At 41.2% G+C, this 22,517-nt stretch overlaps 1 protein-coding gene across 1 annotated transcript in view; it reads right to left on the bottom strand.

Moving 5' to 3' along the window:
* shisa8b (shisa family member 8b) overlaps positions 1 to 8,797 on the bottom strand; it is a 21,271-nt gene extending 12,474 nt beyond the window's left edge. The window contains exons 1-2 of the mRNA XM_020587885.1: positions 8,441 to 8,797; positions 7,295 to 7,968 (exon numbers count right to left, since the gene is read on the bottom strand). Of these exons, the coding sequence (XP_020443541.1) occupies positions 7,295 to 7,935 (641 nt within the window). The 5' untranslated portion in view covers positions 7,936 to 7,968; positions 8,441 to 8,797. The remainder of the gene's footprint in view (positions 1 to 7,294; positions 7,969 to 8,440) is intronic.
* Positions 8,798 to 22,517: the final 13,720 nt, after the last annotated feature.

The following is a 22,517-nucleotide window of genomic DNA, read 5'->3' as shown; positions in this document are numbered from 1 at the left end:
GATATCATCCTCTCTCTGACTCAGTGCCGCTCAGAGCCTCAGGCCTCCACGCGCTCTTCTCTTGGCTCACCGCTCAAACAACTTGCTGATTTGGACTTTTAATCTGCAGCAAAAACTGCACCTGTTTCCTGGCTATATAGTGTTTATGGAGCGTTGACTGAGCTTCATGAGAGTTTCTGTGGATGTCTTTGAACAGGTGAAGATGGCTGTGTAGCTGGTTAAAAGATTAAGACTTGCAGGACGGGGTAGACCAGCATTCACTTCTACTGAATGTTGATACCCTGAGCTAAATTCCTCAGGGAGTGGTCACTCTTTATTTTAAACAGTTATAACTTTTGCAATAAGAACATGAAAGAAACTGTAGTGCAAAATGTAAGATAAGCTGCAAAATGCGCTAATAACTTTGGGCTGCAGCAATCACAACAGCACAAATACTGTACATCTGATCATCTGTGACAGATGACACAAGAATACAAGAACAGAATACAAGATCTCCACTGCTGCAAAAACCTTATGGACCATACAGTATGATGTTTATATATTCCATGAGTTATCTTCAGGTTACTTCTCTTATGACTTTTTATTGCTCTATAACATGTTACACATCAGCTATGTGCCTGATCATCAGTGCCTACATGCGTCCCATCCAGTGTTGTAGTAGTCGAGTCCAGGACTGATTTTCTCATTTTCCTGATCCTCAGGACTCCTGACTTGATTTGGACTCGAGCATTGACTGCATTCGGACTTGGAAGTTGGAGACAAGGGTTCATAATTCCATTTTTTTTTTTTTTGGTAATAGGTCACAATAATTTAGCATAAGATATTGACAAGTTGTATGTGTGCATACACTTATGAGTTCATTTGTTTGGCTATTGTGTCACACACAGTAAGTAAACACCTCTTAAAATGGCGAGAGCTGAGTCAGTTATATATAATGTAGACCTTGATGACTTGGACTCAACTCTGACTCAGTTCAGACTATTCTTTGGTGACTTGGACTTGACTGGGGACTCAGGACTCGACTCAGACTCGAGGTTTAGTGACTTGACCGTAACACCACTCCCATCATGTTACAGCCACAGCGAGACTTTGTTAATGTCCTGTAACAACCAGATCTCCCAGATCAGAACACACACTCCAATAGCTAATATTACAGTAACTCTCCCAAAAGACAGATTCACTCTCGGTATCCATGCAACACGACTCCACTGATTGATCTTATGTAAAATGTCCTGAATACAGTGAGGCCAGCATTTTCATTCTGCACACACTGTAAATACATATGTACATTTCCTCTACATCCTCATGTTCTTTTATTGCCTTAATGCACACATTATTGATCCTACATGTGCATGTTCTTGTGGACGCGCTGTCAAAATTATATCTCTGGCTTTATAGTGAATGTAGGTTTGTGCTATGGTTTTATTTTTCTGATAATATCCTGGTACTTTGGTTTAGAATTTGTGCAATTTGCACCACTGTTTACACTGCTGTGCATGAGCTAGCTGTTGTATGACAAAGAGGAGCTTCTGGAGCTTGAATAATAAACAGCAGATAAAAGTCACTACAGCAGCCAGATTAGCTGCAGATAGGCTCTGTTGAAAGTATGTTTCATCTCTGACCTTTTACTGAGGACAGCGGTTGGCCTCTGTCTGTCACACACACTTGGGAACAGATCAGTAATTGTTTTCTACCACCCATACACACTTTCACGGTCAGCATCTGTCTTCTAAACAAAACCACTCTTGAGTTTATAGGCATTATTCTTTATGCAATTTATCTATAAAAACAAAACTGTCTGAGAGGATGACAAGGCATACTTTAACATACTGCCACGTTGCTCTATTGTCTCAAAAATGTCATGTTATCATTAGTATTTTAGCCATTTACACATTGAAAACCTCAAGTTTTAAGTTAACATTGACATGCAGTACCTTAGGTGCTCAAAATAATGAAACATTTGAACATTTTCAGTTTAGTGGTAATTAAACAAACTCAATCTGCTGATGAGGACAATGTGATGCAGTTGAAAGCTCCAGAATAGGTACTAAATGGATTGGTTGAACATTACTGAACCAGTGAAGAAAGTAAAAGCTGCTGCTACATAAACCTAACACTATTCAAAAGGGAGTTAGTTATGGTGACAAACTTTGCTGTTTTGGCAGTTTATCTGTGCACCAAATAAATGAACACACAATTCCCTGTTTGATATTTGTCACAAAAATGTGGAGGCAAGGCATCTATAATTTCTTAGACATGTAGAGGAGATTATATGTGCACGGCACCCATACATTTTTTAGTATTCACATAGCATGTAGCAACTGTAAGTGTTATTGTTCAGCTGTTATATGCAAGCAGCATCGGCATATTTGAGCTAAACAAGCTAACTTGTATTGTTTCCTTCAAGCACCAGAGTTGTCATATACATATAAATTTATTTATTTATTATTTCAGCCAGCTGAAAAATAAAAGTTATGATGCTTTATGGTGATGTAACAGTTATCCAAAAACTTATATTGTTTATTTTTCAGTTTGTAGGTGCAGGTGGCATCCAAATATTTGTTTTCATGCTAACAAGCTTATCTTTCCCTCTTTAGCACAGACATTGCCCTTGAGATTTTATTTTTTTTAATAGCTTGCAGTTACGCAAAGAAAACACTACAGTTCTGTGGTGATTTATCAATTACCATCTGTATATGTTATTATTCAGCTGTTAGATCCAAGCAGCACTGTATGGTTGCAGTGTCACACTAAGGAGCTGAATTGTGTAGCTTTCCCTCAAGTGCAGAGGTTACAAATGATTACAAATAGTTTTTTGATGAAATGAAAGAGGTGGTGATTTCATTCACTTCTCAAGTATAGTATACATAAGGTTTTCTTGACTGCTGTAATATGCAGGTGTCATCTGAGTATTTTTGTTTTCATGCTAACAAGCTAAATTGTTGTGCTTCTCTTTTGGGTTGGCCATGTTTTCCTCATTTCTTAAGTGGCCTGTATAGTTTTATGAGTTATTATACAGCTGACAGATGCAGGTAACATTTGTGTGGTTGTATTTACATGTTTTCCTTCTGGCACAGAGGCTGCTGAGCGGTTTTCCTTTACTCGGCCACCTTGAAAAAGGAATAAATGCAGCACTGAGCTAAGAATTCACATAGCCTGCATAGCTATTCTGGTTGTTTTTTAGCTGGTTTTCATGCCTATTTGAAGCTGTAAACAGATGGCTCATTAGAAGTTTGGGAGAAGGATGAAATGGAACTACAGTGGCCAACTCACTGTGAGTGTGCTAGTCCTATGAACTTGAATTTTAACAGACGCTCAACCCTGGAGATAAGCAAGGCAGGAGAGAAGGAAACTTTGACAAAACTCATTGAAATGTATTTTCTCACATGGCAGGTATTTAGGACTCACACTGGGGTGTCTTGTTTTTCAAAAACCAGAGGAGGTCAGTGAAACCAGCAGCAGTAGTAATCTGGATTTCACTTCACTACAATGCACACCTTGTCATTTCCTCTATTTCTGTAATTCATCATCCACTTCCAGTTACAGTTCAACAGCTTTCAGTGCTGCAGAACTTCCACATTATCCTTTTATTAACAAGTTACTAACCCCAACCCCTATCACTGCCACCCACCTTCCTCTAAGGACAATTCTATTCAAATTACTGTTTTAATTGTTCAATAAAATATAAAACTGCAATGGCAGAACACTTTATTAATGATTTATTTTATTTTTGGTGTGGCATCTTCTACCCTGCAATTCAATTTTAAAGCAGTTTCACATACAGATGTGATTTTTTTTCTTTAATTAAACTCCAGCAGTCATTACTTTGATTTGTTACCCAAAGTTGTTCTTCTTAATGACTTTTTACTGATTTATAAAGCATTTAAGAAAGTATGTGTTCACATAAATTAAGCCTCATAAAGTATGCCATATAAAATAATGTTTAAATGAGGGTGTATGCAGTTTAAATAAATGACCTGACAGTTCAGTAACACTACATCCCAGTGTCAAAGACAAAGAGAGGGTGAAATGGAAAAGTGATCCAATTTGTTGCGTGCAGTGACCCTCCATAGTTATGTCCATGCTGTATTGAGTATTGCCTATGTGTTGGCCTTAAATCAGGGCAGAGCAGTCCAACCCTTTAAATGAAGTGTCCTTCATTACATAACACGTGAGCTAAAAAGCCCACTGCAGCGCATGCAAACGCACACAGAGATAGACGACATACAAGCACTGTCAAATGTATAGATCCATCTGCATGTACTGTTTAATGGTGGGTGAAAACCTTGTATCGTCACAGTGTGGAGAGAAACACCGCTGCCTTTGCCTTACAGAAGAATGACTTTGAACATTATACTAAAGCAGTGTGAACAGATTTCATGACTATATAAGGTGTCGTCTAATACCTGCCTGTATTTTTGTATGGATTTGTCTGATAGCTGGAGATACAAGGTTTTCTTGTTGACATTAACTAGACTACAGGAGCACACAAATGGCCAGATACATACACACACACACAGACACACACTCATACCTGAATGCACTCACTTGCCCACATTTGCACACCCACTCTCTTTGACCTGTGCAGCCACCATGTCGGTCCTTGGCCTCTCACACTTGTGTAAGGTGGACGTTGTCTCACCTCCTGGCTATCCTGACCTCGCACTGTAAATATCTGAACCATGCTCACACCAACTAAATGCCACCACTATCATTCTTATTGTTAATTGAACTATAAATGACTATGTGCATGTGTGTTTGTCATGAAGGTCACTTGTGTTTGTATACTCTTTTGGTGTACAGTCAGCCCCTCTTCAGCTGAGAGGCCTTGCATTAGGCATGACATGTTGTGACCTAAGGAGACGCTCTCTGTTCCCATTGTTGGCTGAGAATTAGTGCAGCATGTAATCACACTGCACCTGGTTTGGTCGGAAGAAGTGGATCTGTATTAGAAGGTGTGTGTGTGCATGCCTTTGTTTTACTTATATTATGGGGACTGAAACCTGTTAACACACTCACTGTGGGGACTCGGTCATCGGAAATCAATGGATTTTAGGGTGGCAACATGGTGTAAGGTTAGGTGTTAGGTAAGTAGTAGTTATGGTTAAGGTTAGGGTAAGTCTACAGGAAATGAATGTAAGTCAATGTAAAGTCCCCACAAGGAATGAAAACACAGTGTGTGCATGTGTATGTGGGTTTGGGAGGATGGTAATCTGAGAGGAAGATCACTTTGGATTGCAAGTTTCAAAGCTGATTTGGGAAAAGTGGTGGGATTTTGGAGAGTTGGAAAATGATGGCAGGAAGGAATTAAAAGTATTAATTATTACATAAAAATATGAAATACAATAAATAAAATAAAATGCAATAAAAAACAAGTTCGTGTCAGAGTTTCACAGAAGCAATGACACGAGAGCAAAAGCGCTTTTGGGCTTCGCCACTTTAATATTCAACTTTAAAGTTGGGTGGGCATATGTACACATTAATACATTTTACCTCATGAAGTACATGCAGTACATGAAGCCTTAGTTGCTCATACACTTTTGGGCCAGGGATTTATGTCAGCAGGCTAATGACTAAATGAGAATGCAGGCAGATCAGTCCAGAAATGGTAACGCTAATCTTGGGGAAATTTGTTTAATCTGAGAGCAGTAATCTGTCAAGATGGGCTCACAGGGGGAGGGTGTTTATGCAGCCAGTGTGTTTCTATTTCAGTGAGGTGCTACCCTGCAGGAAATATGAATCCTAGCTGCGTGTTATCCGCAAAATGAGTTTTGTGGCTCAGGTTAATGGGGAGACGCACAAGTAAAGCTGCTGGTTGATGGAGAGAGTTGCTATCTGTGTGTTCACATTCTCAAATGAACCAGAGGTCGAGGTTTGGAAGGTGATACTCAGAAAGAGGTGGGTGTAAAAAGAGAGAAATAAAGATCAGAGTAATTGAAACAGGGCTCAGGTCTTTGGTGAAGAGAGGAGAGAACAAGGAGGTGAAAAGTACAAGGAAGGCTGCAAGAGATGGAGAACAAAAAGGAGAAATGAGTGAGAAGTAGGGACAGATGAGACGTGGAGGATGGCTGAAGAAGAGGAACACTTTAAGGAACAAATGGCACACCATGAAATCGAGATTAAGGGAAGAAAACGATCAAAAACTAAGAATTCATAGAGATAAAAAGAGAACGAGGAAAGGAAGTGAGCAAGTGTTAGATGGTTTGGGACGAAAGTGGGGCGGCTGTGTGCTGTTTGCTGGAATGATTTCCTGAGGCAAACATATTGAACTCTGGACCATGGATTTAACCCAGCTGCTGCAGGAGCAGGCGTTTACATGTGTGTGCATGGGCACTGCAGCGGAAAACTGTAAATGCTGTAAATGTCTTCTCTACACAAGGTTGTGTGTTGCATCAAAGTTGCATGTCACATTTATTGACAGTCCAGCCCACGAATTATTTGTTGTCCAGGCCAGAAGTGTAAGAAATGATTTGACTTGTGCTCATTGTAAAACCTTGCACATGTGAGGCAAAACTCTAAAGAAGACAACTTATTATTATTTTTTATTTCAGATAAAAATTAGGCTTACAAGCAAAGCAAATGATACACAAGGGGTGGGATACAACATTTGATGAAAAAGACAAGAAAATGTTAAAAGGAGACACAAAGACACAAGCACAAAGAAATAAAAACAAAATTAGACACGTTAAAAAACATGAGCAAAACCATAAAAAAGGCTGTGAGTTATGGGTATGGACCCGAGCTCATCCCATTCACACAGCACAGTTACAGACTTAAAGGATCTTAAAATTTCATTTTCAACTTAACAGCATTTTGCCAAAATATTCTCAGTTACTCTGTTAAAGAACGTCTGTGATTTGTACTGAGCATCAATATCAAGTCTGACAAATATTCCAGCTGCACCTTCAGGATATAGTCATTAAGTTAGAAAAGGTTTAGAGATTAATTAGTACACATGCAAGCAGACAAACACGTGTGCACGTGTGTTAGTGGGCCTACAGACGTACATCCAGAGTTGGAAGTTGTGAATTCTAAGTTGTCAGGGTTGTGTGTTGATGAAATACAAAACTGAATCTTGAAGATTATGAAATTACTTTATTCAGTTAATTTTTCGTCTCTTTTCTTCTGAAGACAGATTTCCTACGTTCAGACATGTACTGCATCACACACATGAATATGAGCGCACACACACACACTGACACAGACACGCACTCTTCTACCCGCACATTTGCTTTAGTTTATTCTCTAAAAGAAACATACCCAGACATGCCTACACACTCCTCATGCTCCTCACCTGGAGTTGAGGTCAGCATGCGCCGCCCCCGCACCTTGTCCAGTTCCCCCGCGGCTCTTCTCTAGGCCCAGTTTAGTGAAGATGCCGACCAGGACCATGATAGCCACCACTCCGCAGATGATGTAGACAATGAGGTGTGTGCGGTCTCGGTCCTGGTCCCCCTGGCCCTCGGTGATGGTGGCTATGGGCTTGCCGGTGTTGGCCCAGATGGGCGTGTCATAGTTGGAGCAGATACTCTGGTCCAGCCACTGCTGGCGGAACTGACAGCAGAAGCGGTAGAAGCAGGTACCACAGCAGTACAGAAAGACCCCAGCGTTGCAGTTGAAAGGTGGGTCCCACTGACCCATCACATCATAGTATCCCTGGCAACGGGTCCCACCAACTGGAGGGGCATCTTCATCGTCTGTGTCTCCACTGCTGGTTGGGGTGGACAGCCCTGTTTCTGGACGAGTGTACTGAGTGGTCTCCACAGAGCTGGGAGTTGTCTGGTTGGCCAGCGTGGTGGGGACAATGAACGGGTCAGTTTCAGTTACTGTCACCATGGTGACAGGTGGGTCCTGGGTGATCGAAGGCTCAATTATAAGGAAAGAGAAGAGGAAGAAGGGGAAAAGATGGCAGGAGGAAGGATTGGAGGACGACATGCTGAGTTAGGGTGCTTCTGTCCAATGTGCTACCTGCAAACAGGAGGAGTTCGGAGACAGGTGGAAGAGTGCACACAACGGTCACATAGCTGGTTTTTGCAGACGCAATAACAATGACCAATTAGCAGCACATTCATTGATTTTAACCAGAATGAACAAAGATGCCATGTATCTATCAATTATGGAATTAATGATGGAAAGAAGGCAGAAGATGTTTTAAACGGGTCAAGCAGAATTACAATTGGAGACTGTCAGGATACAGTGAAATATGGCAAATGGAAACTCAAAGCAAATTTTGTGTGTAGAATTAGAAATAACTGTAGGTATTTTTAGCTTTTTAATTAAAACGTGAAACATCAAAAACTAAATTATGTAAAGTAAGTTTGAACATTGCACAACATGCTCTTTAAATAAAACATAATCCATTCTTTCTTTTTAAAGAGTGGCATAAATCACAATAAAACAGAAACTCAGAGAATTTTGTATTGATTGAAGACAGTCTCACCTTTTTCCTCTTTGTGACCTGCACCCTGATGACCTCCTCTTCTTCCCTAAAGTTCAAGAGCTACAAATTCCCTCTCGATATGTCCATAAACTTTACTCAGCAGCATTCTCCCCTCAACTGTCCCTGCGGTTTTCTCTCTTCATGTGTTCTCCATCGTCAGCTGGGGCTGGCTTGGTATTCAACAAACACAAAACGACACACTCCAGTTATCTTCACCGTCTTTTCCTTTCTGCGCCCGTATCTCTTCTTCTTTTTTAACTGCTGCTCAGTCAGTACTGGCAGTTGTCAGTCCAGACCGCTGCTAATATCCCTGTGTGTGCATATAAGAGATATTAAGTGAACGTATGTGTGTGGCTGTTCTGAGCTCTGCAACAGTTCAGGAACCAAATGAGATCTCCTCCTCTGTTTACTTCTCCTTTGTGACAGTTAGGGAGGGAGAGAGAAAGAGAGGGAGAGAGAGAGTTGGCGAGGGGCAGGGGGCTGGTAATCCAGCTGCATCTCCCATCATCTCCAGAGGAAAAAAGCCTGGTGGGAGAAAGATGGGGAAAAAATAAAATTGAGCAGGGCAAAAATTAATTAATTTGCCACATTTAAATGATTTTTTTTGTCTTTTTCTCTCTTCCTCTTTTTTTGTTTTCATTACTGTTTATTTATTTGTGTGTGTGTGTCATGGCGGGGTATTACTATAATATACTGTATTTTCACAGCAGCGAGCCGACAGTCAACATCTGCTGCAGTCACTCCTGCTCATCTCCTTGTTTCCACCCTCCTCCTTGTCTGCCTCCTACTTTTTTTGCATCATCCCTCAACACACACACAAACCCATGCATGAGCATCATCTCCTGCTCCCCCAATCCCACATCTCCCTTTTCACCATCCTCTCTTCTTTAGGTAGCATCTCCTTCCTGCCCTCCCCTCACACCTTGGACATAGATAACACACTTCATTGTTTGCAGATTTTTTTGTGGCGAGATTGTGCACGTGTGTGTGTTGTGAGCACCATTTGCATCAGAAAGATTTAAGAGTCAGCAGGGTCCAACTCCATCTTCGCGTCTTCTGTTTTTTTTTTTAAATCCAAACCTGTGCAGGAGATGCTGAAACTGGCACACACTGCAAAAGACTGCAGCCCATGGGCACGTACGCACACACACAGACACACACACACACATACACACACACACACACACACACACACACACACATGCAAACTCACACCAGACAAACAAAGATCAGTACACATGCACACTGAAGAAAATGTACAAACGTGCAGACAAACACTTGCTCGTATGCACAAACTGTCTTTTGCACTCTCACAAACTCACACAGCCTGATGCCACCGCTGAGGCCAATTATAAGAGCTTTACTCAAAGTAAACTACCATGTAAGATTTTTAATGCAATTATAAGACAGACTGACAAGGGGCTTTTTGTTTTGCTTTCCGCTAATCGCATCTCCCATAATCCCCTCCTTTAGGTCTTGTCATTCCAAAATAAACTTGACTCTTCCTCTGCTTTCCTTTAATTTTCACTCTGTTGCATGCTGGATATCAGAGAAAGAGAGGGAGCGAGAGAAAGTAGAGAGAATGAAACAAAGAGTGTGAATGTAGGGCAGTGGGGGAGGCAGGCAAAAAAGAAAGGAAGAAGAAGAGAAAAGAAGGAAGTAGGGAAGGGAGAGGTGGAACATTGGAGGAGAAATGGTTGGCTGAGGACCAAAGACTGGAGAGGAAGGCACAGAGATGGAAAGAGAGAGAGCGAGATGGGTTTAGAGGAAAGAAGTAGGAGGGAGAAAGAGTTTGGGGATGATGATGGAGGGAGCAGAGAGATGTGACAGGTACAGGATGGAGGAGTGAAGGGAGAGATGATCAGAAAGATGGATGACATGTGGGCAAATAATGATCAAGGACTTAATGATGTGAAATCCAGAGTATACACACAATAAAACCACACAGATGTTTGTTGTGTAATGAGTACCAAATATTTATTGGACTGTGGTCACCAAACCAACAGCAGACCACATGAGGCCCTGGGTGATATGAATCGCATTTTTTGTATGATAACAAGAAACTATTTTCAGCTGAGAGAAGCTCCAGGAACTCGTTAGGTTCTTGTGCATTTGTGCATTTCCATCATTTTAAAAATAAACAGTTGTAGGGGTGTGCATATGCAGGTATGCAAGCTGCAGCCAAACATAAGTCAGTCGTTCACATACAGTTATTTGTGGAGTGTACTGTGCCCCAGGGAGTTTTGTTCCCTTACTTTAACCTTTAAGGCAACGTGTCTTTCAGGCAAGAGCCACCTACCACCCAGACAAGCTGAGCAGTGTCATCTGACGGATAAACAGAGGAAGAAAATCCCATTGTTCTCTGATATTAACCCATATTAAGCATGAATGGGATGAATAGAGTTAAAATGATAATAGAGAACTAATCTTGCAGTCACACTTGCCACAGGTGGCGCAGTCTGTTAAAATGGGGAGACTGGGAGTGTGGCTGATGGCTGCGAGGTTCACCCGACTTACTGTACTGGCTGACTGTTGGTATAGAGAGGCTATCATATATATGCAAAGTGTTGCCTAACTGCTCAGCAAATGGCAAAAACTCAAGTGAATTTGGAAGCGGTGACTTTTGCCCAGATATACCTGATATTGGCTGGTCCATCTCTTTGGTCAGGACCACATTATTTAAAAATAATTGGATAACATAGTGTGGATGCTGCTGAATCAGCATCCACACATTAACATTCTATTGAGACTCAGCTGTACTTTGTATTTAGTACTAAGCAGCACATGTTAGCATGGTAGGCTAAAGTAATTTTTTTCACACTTAAAAACCCGTTTTCCTTGAGACAAGTGAACTTAGCTTCATGTGTAAACTACTGTATGTTCTGTTCCCACTTGGTGTACCAAGCTCTCGTGTCTGTGGTATTCCTGAGGGCCGCACCTTAAGAAGTGTCTCGTGTCATGTCAGTTGTGTTGATTATTGATGCCTTCTCCTCCCTTTATGAGATATTTATTCTCTGTGTTGTTCATCAGAGCATGAAGGACTGTGTGACCCAAAAAAAGCATGAAAGATAAATTGGATTCCTTCCATAGAGATGAGGATGCAGATGCTTTTACTTCCTTTCATTCACTAGATGCTTTTCATAGAACACCTTCTTGATTTAGGGCAGTGTACAATTGCTCTGGAAATTGTCAGTTTACATACACAAATCGCATTTTCCCCCTAAATGGTACATGTGCAAAAAAATACAATGTGCTTTCACTAAAAATGTTGCTTCTGCATTTTTGCTTTTAACAGCTTAGCACCTCCAGGGAAGTAGAGGTCAAGGTGTCTAAATGAGAAAGTAGATGCTGTTTTGTATAATAGAAATAGCTAAATGAAGATAATGTGTGTGTGTGTGTGTGTGTGTGGACCTGGACAGGACCTGTTGTCACCACATGAATAAATAATCCTGTTGAATTAAAACTCATCAACTAAAAAAGTGCCTGCAGGTGTTAGGGTGGCTCCAACACGGAAGTGAGCGAGTCACAAAAATTGACGGACCCAGGTGTTTGACTTCGATGCAGGCAGTGCAAGTTTATTTACAGTGTAAAACAAGTGACCAAGAAATGAACAGACGAGTAACACTGGGACCGGGTGTCGAGCTTCGGATGGGAACACAGTCAGTGGTGGAGATGATGAGAAGAGGACCGGGCTGCGGACACTGGGACTCACTCCTGGACTGGTCGAGTTGGATGGTACTGAAGAGGAACAGAAATTGTACATACGGTAAGTAGTAGACTGTGCATCGACCTGCGGGAGTGAACGAAGAGCAGGGACTAAATAGGGAGAAACTAATCAAGTGCAGCTGGTGGTAATCTGGGGGTAAGAAGCAGGTGTAAAGGATAATGTAATCAGGGTAAGGGAGTGAAAACAGAGTGAGGGGAGTGAGAAAGTAGGTGCAGCCGGGCAAACCTGACAGCAGGTCTCTGTTTTACAAGAGCAATGTTGCTCCAGTTCATTAGAAGACACTGAATATCTCAAATGTTTAGTTTAGTTTAAAAACACAAGCCACACACTGTGTACCTAGCCATCCACTCCAACCTCCTCCTAATGCAGACTTTGTGCTTCTATACTCCTTTGTCATGTCATAATTAATAGAGACACTATATGCCACCAAACTATAACATATAACAGTTCATTGTAATAACTGCTGGCACAGATGACGTATACTGCCGTATTTTACAGGACTGTTTCTTAGCATGAGTTTACGTGGCTAATATTTTCCTATTGAACGGATTATCAAAGGTTTACACTACTTATTCTGATCAAAAATTCTTTCCTACTGTAGGCTCTTGCCCTCTATGGAGGAGTACTGCATTAATGTTACTGATAACTACAGTGATTTAAATATCTCTGGATCCACCAATTCCTAAAGGACAGCTGAGAAGATGAAATAGAGCTACATTAGACAGAGAGAAGACTGTCTTGCTTCTGTCAGAAAGCTTTTTGAGAGAATGTGTCTTACTTTTGTTAAACCTTTCCAGTCCTATATTGGTGCTGTTGAGCACTGGTTTTCCCCGTCTACATGAGTGTGTGTGTGTGTGTGTGTGTGTGTGTGTGTACATAAAGGATTGAGCACTTCAGAGTCATGCAGGGCTGTGATCAGAGGGAAGCCCCTTTATGATGTGATCTAGGTGAGGCTTTGACACTGCTGAGGAGATCCCGGGAAATAAAAGGACTGTGGTGTGATGCAGGAATGACCTTTGAACTTTTGCCATCAGTACATAAACTCGTACTGCAGGACAACATTACACAAAGGCAAAACATTAACTCCTGCATCAGATGGGAAAATCCTATTTAGCCAAATGTTGCTAGTATAAACATTAGGATTGGTTGAAAGCGCTGCTGCATCATGGCTGTGTTGTAACTGTCATGGGACAATGAATGTATTAAAGTGACACCTATAAAATGGATCTGTCAGAACAAAATTATATATTATTATCAAATGTCCAACTGTGTGAATGCAAACAAGAGGTATTGATTTGAAGTAAAAACACACACAGGCAGATAAGCCTACAACTTACCCTGAACTTGAAGGTGGATGTAGTTGATTACTGAGCTACTGTAGTTTTTAATGGGAACTGATCATTTCATTACTGTTTGCTTTTTTAATGCAGTAATCAGCTTGTTAGCAAGCTAAATCTTTGGTAAATATATTTAATGGTCTCAGTTAGCTTGATAAACGTGATAAAATTTTAATGTGCTGTCAATACAGCAACAAAAGAGGTGGGTACTGCTAAGGATGCTAGTGGTACTGAGCTGCAGTCAGGGTAGTAGATGTCTGCACATATCAAAGGCTCGGAGTGCTTCGAATTGTACGTGTTTGCCATGACCATCTCAAGCAGTCATTGCGCCTGGCATTTCTTTTTCACCGCATGAGTGATGATTGTGCCACCCAAAATTTACAGGTGACTAACGCAGCTGAGTCTCGGTGTGTGTGTGCATGAACACAGCACAGAAATGAAAGGTTACTCGGAGAGTTAGCCAGCTGCGTTCCCCTCTAATTGATCTGCTTGGGCCAGTAAATTCTATTTTATGTACCATTACAGATGCAGTTGTCATAAAAGTCCAGTTTTGAACAAAACTGCTGATCTCTTACTGCACTGTGGCTCCACAATTATGAAATAAACAGTGGAGCAGTCTGTCGACCAACCTGCACGGTTCTGATGAACGACAAATTAAGCACAACTCTGAATGTGCAGGCAGCCAGACGAATATCTGTTCAATGCCAAATAGTTTTAGGATCATGTAAAAGGTATGTCTCATTCTAACTGAATGTTGAAAGAAGGACCAGGACACGAGCTCCCATTTCAGGTTTACACTGACAAGCTTGATTGACATTAACATCAGTATAGAGAGATACATGAATGTACGTTCTTTCACACCTTTCCTGTCTCCCTGCCTCTCTCTCCCTACTCCTTCCTTCCTATCTCTGCAGGTGGTATGTATAGTGACTGGAGAAATCCACATGCTGAATTTAGCTCATTCTCGTTACCCTTCATGGTGATTTTAAAATCGTATAGCTCCTTATACAGAGGCAAAAACGCAGACGTTCTGGCTGCATGAAACATTGCGCCCAGTAGGAGGAAGGTCATGTTTAAAATATGCATACGCTGTGTTGTACACAAGTGTTTCATCTATTCTTGGTGTATAACCAGGGCATATGACCACCAGCTGTTGTATGGAATACATATAGAATGTAATTACCAAGCCAACAGACAAGGATGTTTGTTGTCTCTCTCAACCTTGTCTTACACAATTCATTTGGACAGAGAGATGTTTATAACTGTAACAACATCTATGACTGTTTCCATGATGATGAGTGTTTGTAAAGTTTGTTGGTGTGATGTACAGTATGTTGGTGTTATTGATGGAGTTCTTGCAACGCTGCCTCCCAGCATAGGAGCGCTGTTTTAGAATTCTCCCACTCTTTCATTTTTCAACCATCTGCTTCCATATGAAGCTCTTGAGTGTTAAATTTAAGAACCTGATCATCTTCCATTGATGACTCAACAGTAACATTACTCTCATAAATGTTTTGGCATATGTTATGATTGTGTGCAATAATCAAACAGAGCTACAGCCACATGTCAAACTGCGTTGACCGCTCAATAAACCTACAGCTCTAATGTTAGTGTCCTCATGGACTAATGGTAAAGCCTTTGCTCATGCAAGAGCCTTTTAATGAGTACAAATTACATATGTTAATTCAGGCAAGGCAGTGCTTTATCTGCATTTATATGGTTATGAGTGCACGCTGGAGTATTTTCTTAGGATGCAGTGTGTGTGTGTGTGTGTGTGTGTGTGTGTGTGTGTGTGTGTGTGTGTGTGTGTGTGCTCTCATTTGTTCAGGTCTCACTTGACAACATTCTAACATAAAGAGAGGAGCTAGACTAGGTAATTAAAAGTTAAAATCACCTCGTGAGGCGGTGAGAGGTTGGGGTTTTGTGTGTGTGGGTGTCAAATTTTCACATGACATTTGATCGGTGATGTGTGTGTGCCTGCGTTGACATGCAAGCATGCCTATAGGAGCAAGCTTGGTGAAAAACTATGACTTGCACTGTTGTGGTGGTGCTGCATTGTTGTTCTGGTGTGTGAAGTGTTTGTGCGAAGTTTATTCTCTTATCTCTCTTGCACTGGCATAAACAGCTGAGACGTCAGCTGTCAATCCTTCCCCTTTTATCTGCTCATACAGTCTGTGTGCATGTATGTGTGTTCACCCTGACAGCCCACTCTCTGAACGCACAGCACAAATGAGCGAGTTTGATGTTTCCCATGCTGCAGGACTGAACCCGTTTTCCACACATCAGCACAGCAGAGAATCTGACAGACTGACACAGTGTTTGAGTCAAAGATATTTAGCACTTCACATATTCTGACCACAGTAAATGTTACTGGCTTCACATCTCTCCGTGGGGTGATGGGCTTTGATTTGTTTATAGGAGAGGGAAGGTTGGGAGATGTTTGCTCCAACTGCATTTTGTTTGCCCGGAGAATATTTCAAATAGTGGGTGGCACAAAGATGCAGTGGTTAGCGCTGTCGGCTCACAGCAAAAAGGTTCTGGGTTCAAATCCATTTCTGTGTGGAGTTTATTCTCCCTGTGCCTGCGTGGATTCTCTCCGGGTACTCCAGCTTCCTCCCACAGTCCAAACACTGGAGACCTGTCCAGGATGTGCCCTCCCTCTCGCCCAATGTCAGCTTGGATTTTACACAGAAAGGATCAAAATTCCATCTACTCTTTCTCCCTCATTAAAACATTTGAAAATCTATGAATATTTTCATTTCAAAAGGTTTAAAAACCAGATGCAAGTCATTTTCTACTTCACTTACTATTCTCTGTTTGTGTCCTGGAGGTTTCAAGTCTCCACAGTTACAGTCGTGTCACAAAAACATTCTTACACATACATATTCAAACTCATATCTAAAGTGATCAGAAAGATATGAAGTGATGCCCTTAAAGTAGATGAAAGTAGATGAACATGAAATAGCATGTGAATGTCAAAACATCCAAGTGAAATAACAATAAGCCAAAGACATTTGAAGCAGAGGAGGGTTTAAACCTTTTACTAAAAGACATTTCATTCTTCTTTTGAGCCAAAGTAGAGCAGTAATTCAGCTGGCAAGACTTTTCCAAGTATTTTGCTTCATCATCAGTGTAAAATATCATGCGTATAATTTTACTATACTGTAATCAGATTTAAGACATTAATTGGTCCACAGTGACCTTTAGGTTGAGGGTTGCTCAGTTCCATATTGATCTCTGACTGGCCTGTATCTGTCACTTAACTAGCTGATGGTTAATACCAGGCAAAACAAGAAGAATGGTTGCACACAATCCACAGATTTTTTTTCTGCTGAGTGCATTTAGCCTCATATCGAAATAAAACTTATTTTTATAAACCTAAAAGGATCGCTGGTGTGCCATAGTCCAACTAACACCTGGTGTTAGCACCGTATGAGCAGTAAACAGAACTGAAGTGAGAAACACAGTAAGCCAGTTTCTGGAATACAAAGACATTCAAAGAGATTTACTGAGCTGGAGAAAACCTTGTTGCAGCAAAAATAACTTCATTCAGTGTTAATGCAAACAAGCTTTAACGTTTAGAGTACAGTGCACAGCTAGAAATCATATTAAGAGGTTGGCCATGCTTCCTTACTGTAATATCACATACTGGAGTCGTACTGGAGTCATACTGGAGTTGTACGGGAGTCGTACTCCACACATACTGGAGATGTGTATGCATCTAACTTCGTCTTTCCAATGACTCTGAATACAATTGTGCCACCTCTAAAATTAGCCTCAATTCATGTTTAAACACACTTACATTTGAACAGTATCTTCATCCAGCTATACCGCGTATTCCTGAATAGGGTTGCGGGGGGTCCTGGATTCAATCCCAGATGACATTGAGCAAAAGGCAGAGTTACACCCTGGACAGGTCGCCAGTCTTTCACAGGGCTGACAAGTAGACAAACAATCACACACACCCACACTCAATTCTCATCTAATCTCATTTTCTATACCGCTTAGTCCCGAACGGGGTCACAGCGGCGCTGGAGCCAATCCCAGCCGGCATCAGGCGAAAGGTGGGGTACACTGTCCATCGCAGGGCCAACACTCAGACGAACAACCACACACACCCGCACTCAATCCTATGGGTAATTTAGAGTCACCAGTCAACCTAGGCTGCATGTCTTTGGACTGTGGGAGGAAGTCGGAGTACCCGAAGAGAACCCACATGCACAAAGAGAATATGCAAACTCCACACAGAAAGGTCCCAGGTTGGCCTGGGCTCAAACCCGAGAGGCAAGGTATGTGAGGTATGTTCAGTAACCCGAAAATCAAAGCAGTGAAATTTGATTCCAATTCATAAGAATTTTTTCCAATTTAGTAACACATTTTTAAATTTTTACACTGTTACAAGAAACATCTTATTTATGTTTAGATACCAAAAACACTTTGTTATAGCAGTTTTCTTTCTTGACAGGACCATTTTTTCAAACCAATATAATCACAATATAGAAAGGTTGTCTGTACATTGGTGATTTCAAAGTCTTGACCAGTCCAATGCTAGTGCAGGATTTCCAAAATCTAAATGTTTTTGAAAAAGGCACAAGATAGATGAGATTAAATTCTGGATTTGACATTATGACCTCCATCTTGGGCGCCGCACTGTGTGGCTTACATGCCCCGAAGGAAAGAACAGAGAGAAAGGTGTCGAATCTGGAACAGCAGAGTTATTAGGGCTGGTTAGGTGAATGATTAGTGACGTTGCTCTGACTGTTTGGCTGCACTCTGTCAGCCAATTAGAAAAGCAAAGACAAAGAGGGCAGCAGAGCCCAGAGGGCAGGACAGCCGCCCACAACATCTCCTGACATACATACAGAGGAATATCATTAGTTTCACTCAGACATAGTAAACTTAGTTTGTGGTTTTCCTTCTCAAGACAAAGTAACACAGAATTATCAACTCAAAGGTTTGTTTTTCAGCTGAATTATAGCATTTTAAGCTTTGTTTGGATGTCTTTCATGATTGGGGGACTTTGCTAAATTAACAAAGGTTTGGCTGGATGGTTGTGTTTTCAGGAATATGTAGAGAGTGAGAGGCAGACAGGCTGAGACACGAAGGGTTTATCAGCTATTAGTCATTATACTGAAAAGAATGGGGGCACAATAGACCAGCAAATTCACAAAAGCTAAGAAGAAAGAGTCAGGGATAAATAAAGACTAAATGTGAAATAATATATGAATAAATGTAGGCCGTCTCGAGAGACTGTAGCTATTTGGAAAGGGAAAAGTTCAAAGAGTACAAGAAGAAAAAGGAAGAAATTAAGTGGCTCAGTGTGGATGATTTGGACACGAGGCAGGGAAAGCAAAGTGTGTAACAGTATTGTCTCCAATCAGGGGACTGTGCGTGTCTCTCTGCACAGTCCCCCCTGGACCTCCCTGTCAGCAGTGACCTTTACCAAATCAAAGGAGATGCAAATATCCAGCTTCATGTGGGCCTATTACAACTCCACACACAGCGACTTATAGAAGTGAATGAGCTCTGTGCAGACACCCACTGAGAATTGCTGTCAGTCTTCACGGCCGGCTTTGATTAGCAATTTGAAGGGCTGCGCCCGTGGCCCCCGACTCTCCTCAACAGATACAAATCAGCTCTGACGCTGCCTTGTCCATTACCAGCACTGTTTCTAGAGAGAACTGTAATGAATCTCATTTCCCCCCAGTCTTTGTGTCTCCCCGCCCTCTCCCTACTCTCAAACAGCTTTCACACACCAGCCTGTTCTGTATTGTGTGTGCATTTCTGGCTGCAAAGCCTAATAACCACTCCCGACTACCTGACAAGTCATTTGAGTGTACGTATGGGTTTTTAGTCATTTAAACATATTAGCCCACACTTTTAATTATGACACCTTAGTTTTTGACTGCTTGGTAATTAACTAGATGTCTGTGTTAGCAGCAGTGCTAACACCTGCACTGTGTATTTGAGCAGTAAAAAAAAAATCATGCCTTATACTGTATATTCACCTGATATCTCCTCCATCGGTCTTTGATGTCTGGACCCATCACTTTTCATCAGTGTTGGTACCAGCGATACCAGCCTGGATTTTACTTTGTATCGGATCAGAAAGGTGATAAGTAGTATTGCACATCACTAGTGTTAACTGCATTATTCTGAAGGAAAATATGTTCAGCAACATCAAGGCAAATCTTGTCACTGCAGAACACACACCATATACTGTACAGTACAGTGCATACATATCGGTCCAGTGGTCTATGTGTGTGTGTCAGCGAGATGGAAGGACAAGGAGGATTAAACAGTTACAGATACAGTTGATTTGCTTAAACTCAAAATCAACAAACCTAGAATTGGAACATTTTCACATGACAGTACCGTACGTACCTCCAGTGGCCTATTTAGTGTTTTTTTTAATGATGTACCCCATAATTATATCTTCTCTGTATGTAATACTTAAATATGTGTGCATAAAATCCTTATTTTCTGTTCTGTTTTTGTTTGTGTTCCATCTTTCTTTTTTTTTTTAACCCAAATTACACAATGCCTAAATAGTTGAATTTTCCTGCATGGATCAACAATAGTTTAATCTTAAATGTCAGAATGAAGAAAGAAAACTATTTAACCTTACAACATGAGAAATAAAATCCATTGATGAAGTCAAGCTATTGATTTTTACTCGCTCAGAGACTTCTATGACTTTAACTATAAAAAGGTCAAGGTGCCGACACTCTTCGTTACATCAGCCAATCGCAGAGCTGCTTTTTGACAGAGCAGGAAAACATTGCACAAACAGGGCAGTACTTAGGTAGATGAACCTGATAAGTAGTGTGTATAGCTATTTCTACTCGGGAATTTAATCGAGATTTCTCCAAAATGGAAGGCCAAGAGCGACTGAACAGAAACTCGTTTCTCGGCAGTGATGCTAAGATGACTGAGGCGACAGGTTGATGCTAATATTCTACATGTAGCAGCTTCAAATCAGAGACTGCAAGTTCACCTTTACATTCAGCATCTCACTGGAACAAGGACAAATTTTTCCTGACTATGCATCAGGCTTCTCATAAACACTGTACCGTTGTCTCATGTACATTTGTGATGCTAAGCATCAGTAGGTGAGTAGCACTTACAGTAGCTGATTTTAATAAGGAGCATCTGTTTTGGTGAATCCTCCAGCAGGCTGCTTTCTCTGGAGTTGATCACAGTGAACAAGAACCCACCAGAGCGCTGCAGCTCCTCTCTGGGGTCTCCACCGACTCTCCCTTGTCTTCAGGTTCCACTCTCTTTTTCATCCCTCCCTGGCCGTCACTGCTGCTCCTTGGTTTTATTTATATCTACATCCTTATTGCCTTCCCCTTATCTCATTTACATCTCTTGTGCCTCTCTGCTTTTTTCACTTTCCTCAGTTAATCACCCAGAGTCTCATGGAGGAGCTGGAGTTGAATGTCATCATATTGGCTGCATGTTCATTCCCAGGCCGCCAATTCAGTTTCACCCAGAACGATCAGGTTTGCACACATCCATCACTAGTCAGTCATTAGTTACAGTGTCTCTGCTTTTCTCTGTTTACTACTTGATCTCGACTTTACCTGAAAAGACAAAACACAGTTCAGCTGTGTCACTGATGTGATGATATGTCAAAATATCAGGAATCAAATATTTAGTGTTCTCACCCTGAAGACTGAGCTTAATTTAGCAAAATAATGTTTTAATGTAGATAATTAAATAGTTAGGGTTTATTAGCTACAACTTGGCACTCTGATTTATTTTGTTCTGCTATAAAAATATTTTTCTGATTGCTTCCTAGATTTCAGAATCTGAATCAGAAAAAATGTCAATCAAAAGGCAATGGAAGTGTGTTTTTGATGTGGCTTTGGGGTCCTCGTGCAAAAAAGCATCTGTCTGTCCATGAACAGTTTGTCTGTACTGTGTAAATATGTGTTGCAGGACTAATTCCTTCATAGCTTGTTTATCATTGGGCCTCGTGTAGAGATCTGATAGTGAGGTTGGTACCTGTTGTTTTACTTGTCTGGTTGATGATCTGAGGAGATTTTGATTTGTCTTTAACAGAGAAAATGCTGGACCAGGATGTCATGCTGAATGCGTGCACTTTTAATGTCAGGAGAGACTTTTAAACTGACATGTGAGTCTGCTCTACACGTGGAACAGTTCCTCAACATTTCAAAAGGGCTGTAAACTGGGTGAACACCAGGTGACCCTTCTGATGCTGTGCTGAACCAGTCAATTAATTGATGCTTGTGATGAACCTACTTTCATGTGTCCTCTCGTCATGTCTGTTCAGGATTTTGCGCTGAGCTCACTGACACAGACACAGTTTACTCCAACACGGACTATTTAGTGTATAATGAACTGACCGATAGATAAGCCGAGCTTTGGTTAAACACAGTTTTTATGTGCGGTTAATGTACCTCTCTAAACAAACCAATCCAACCTCTGTAGGAAACCACTGGCCACAAACAAATGAAGATCCATTGATCAGAATGGAACTGACTGTGTCTAACCTGTGTATTTCATAGTCAGTCGTATTTATTTCACATACAAACTCTAAGTCTCTATCACTGATCTGACCTGATCTGATTACATAAAGACAGGCCAACTGTTAGTTCAGCATGACCACCCACCCTGTCTTGTCAGGGTTGATCCAGTTGTTTTCTGTTGTTGTAGATCAATTTGAATTCAGAAAGCATCACACAGGAAGTTGGTTATTCATTGTTGAGGTTGCCGTCTCCAGTCCTGAGCTTCTCTCTCCAAACCAATGCTACTGTTGCTCCCTATCTGTTAGATATGTTAATAAAAATGATTGTTGAAATGACTGTAGGTGCTCCAGCAAGTTAGGATTAATTTAGGATTGACTATGAACTACATGGGTTGCCTGTGTTGTCTGCATCCTTTCTGACTCTCCCCCCCCCATGCACTCCTTCGTCTGTCAAACAACAGGTGCAAAACACTGCTGCTATTCTCTTAGTGCCGTCCTCGCTCTTTGCCTATCTCTTTC

The sequence above is a fragment of the Monopterus albus genome, unplaced genomic scaffold (assembly GCF_001952655.1).
Source record: "Monopterus albus unplaced genomic scaffold, M_albus_1.0 scaffold485.1, whole genome shotgun sequence".
NCBI classification, from domain to species: Eukaryota; Metazoa; Chordata; class Actinopteri; order Synbranchiformes; family Synbranchidae; genus Monopterus; species Monopterus albus.
Note: the sequence above shows the minus strand (reverse complement) of the source record. Positions and strands in the feature narration are given on the sequence as shown.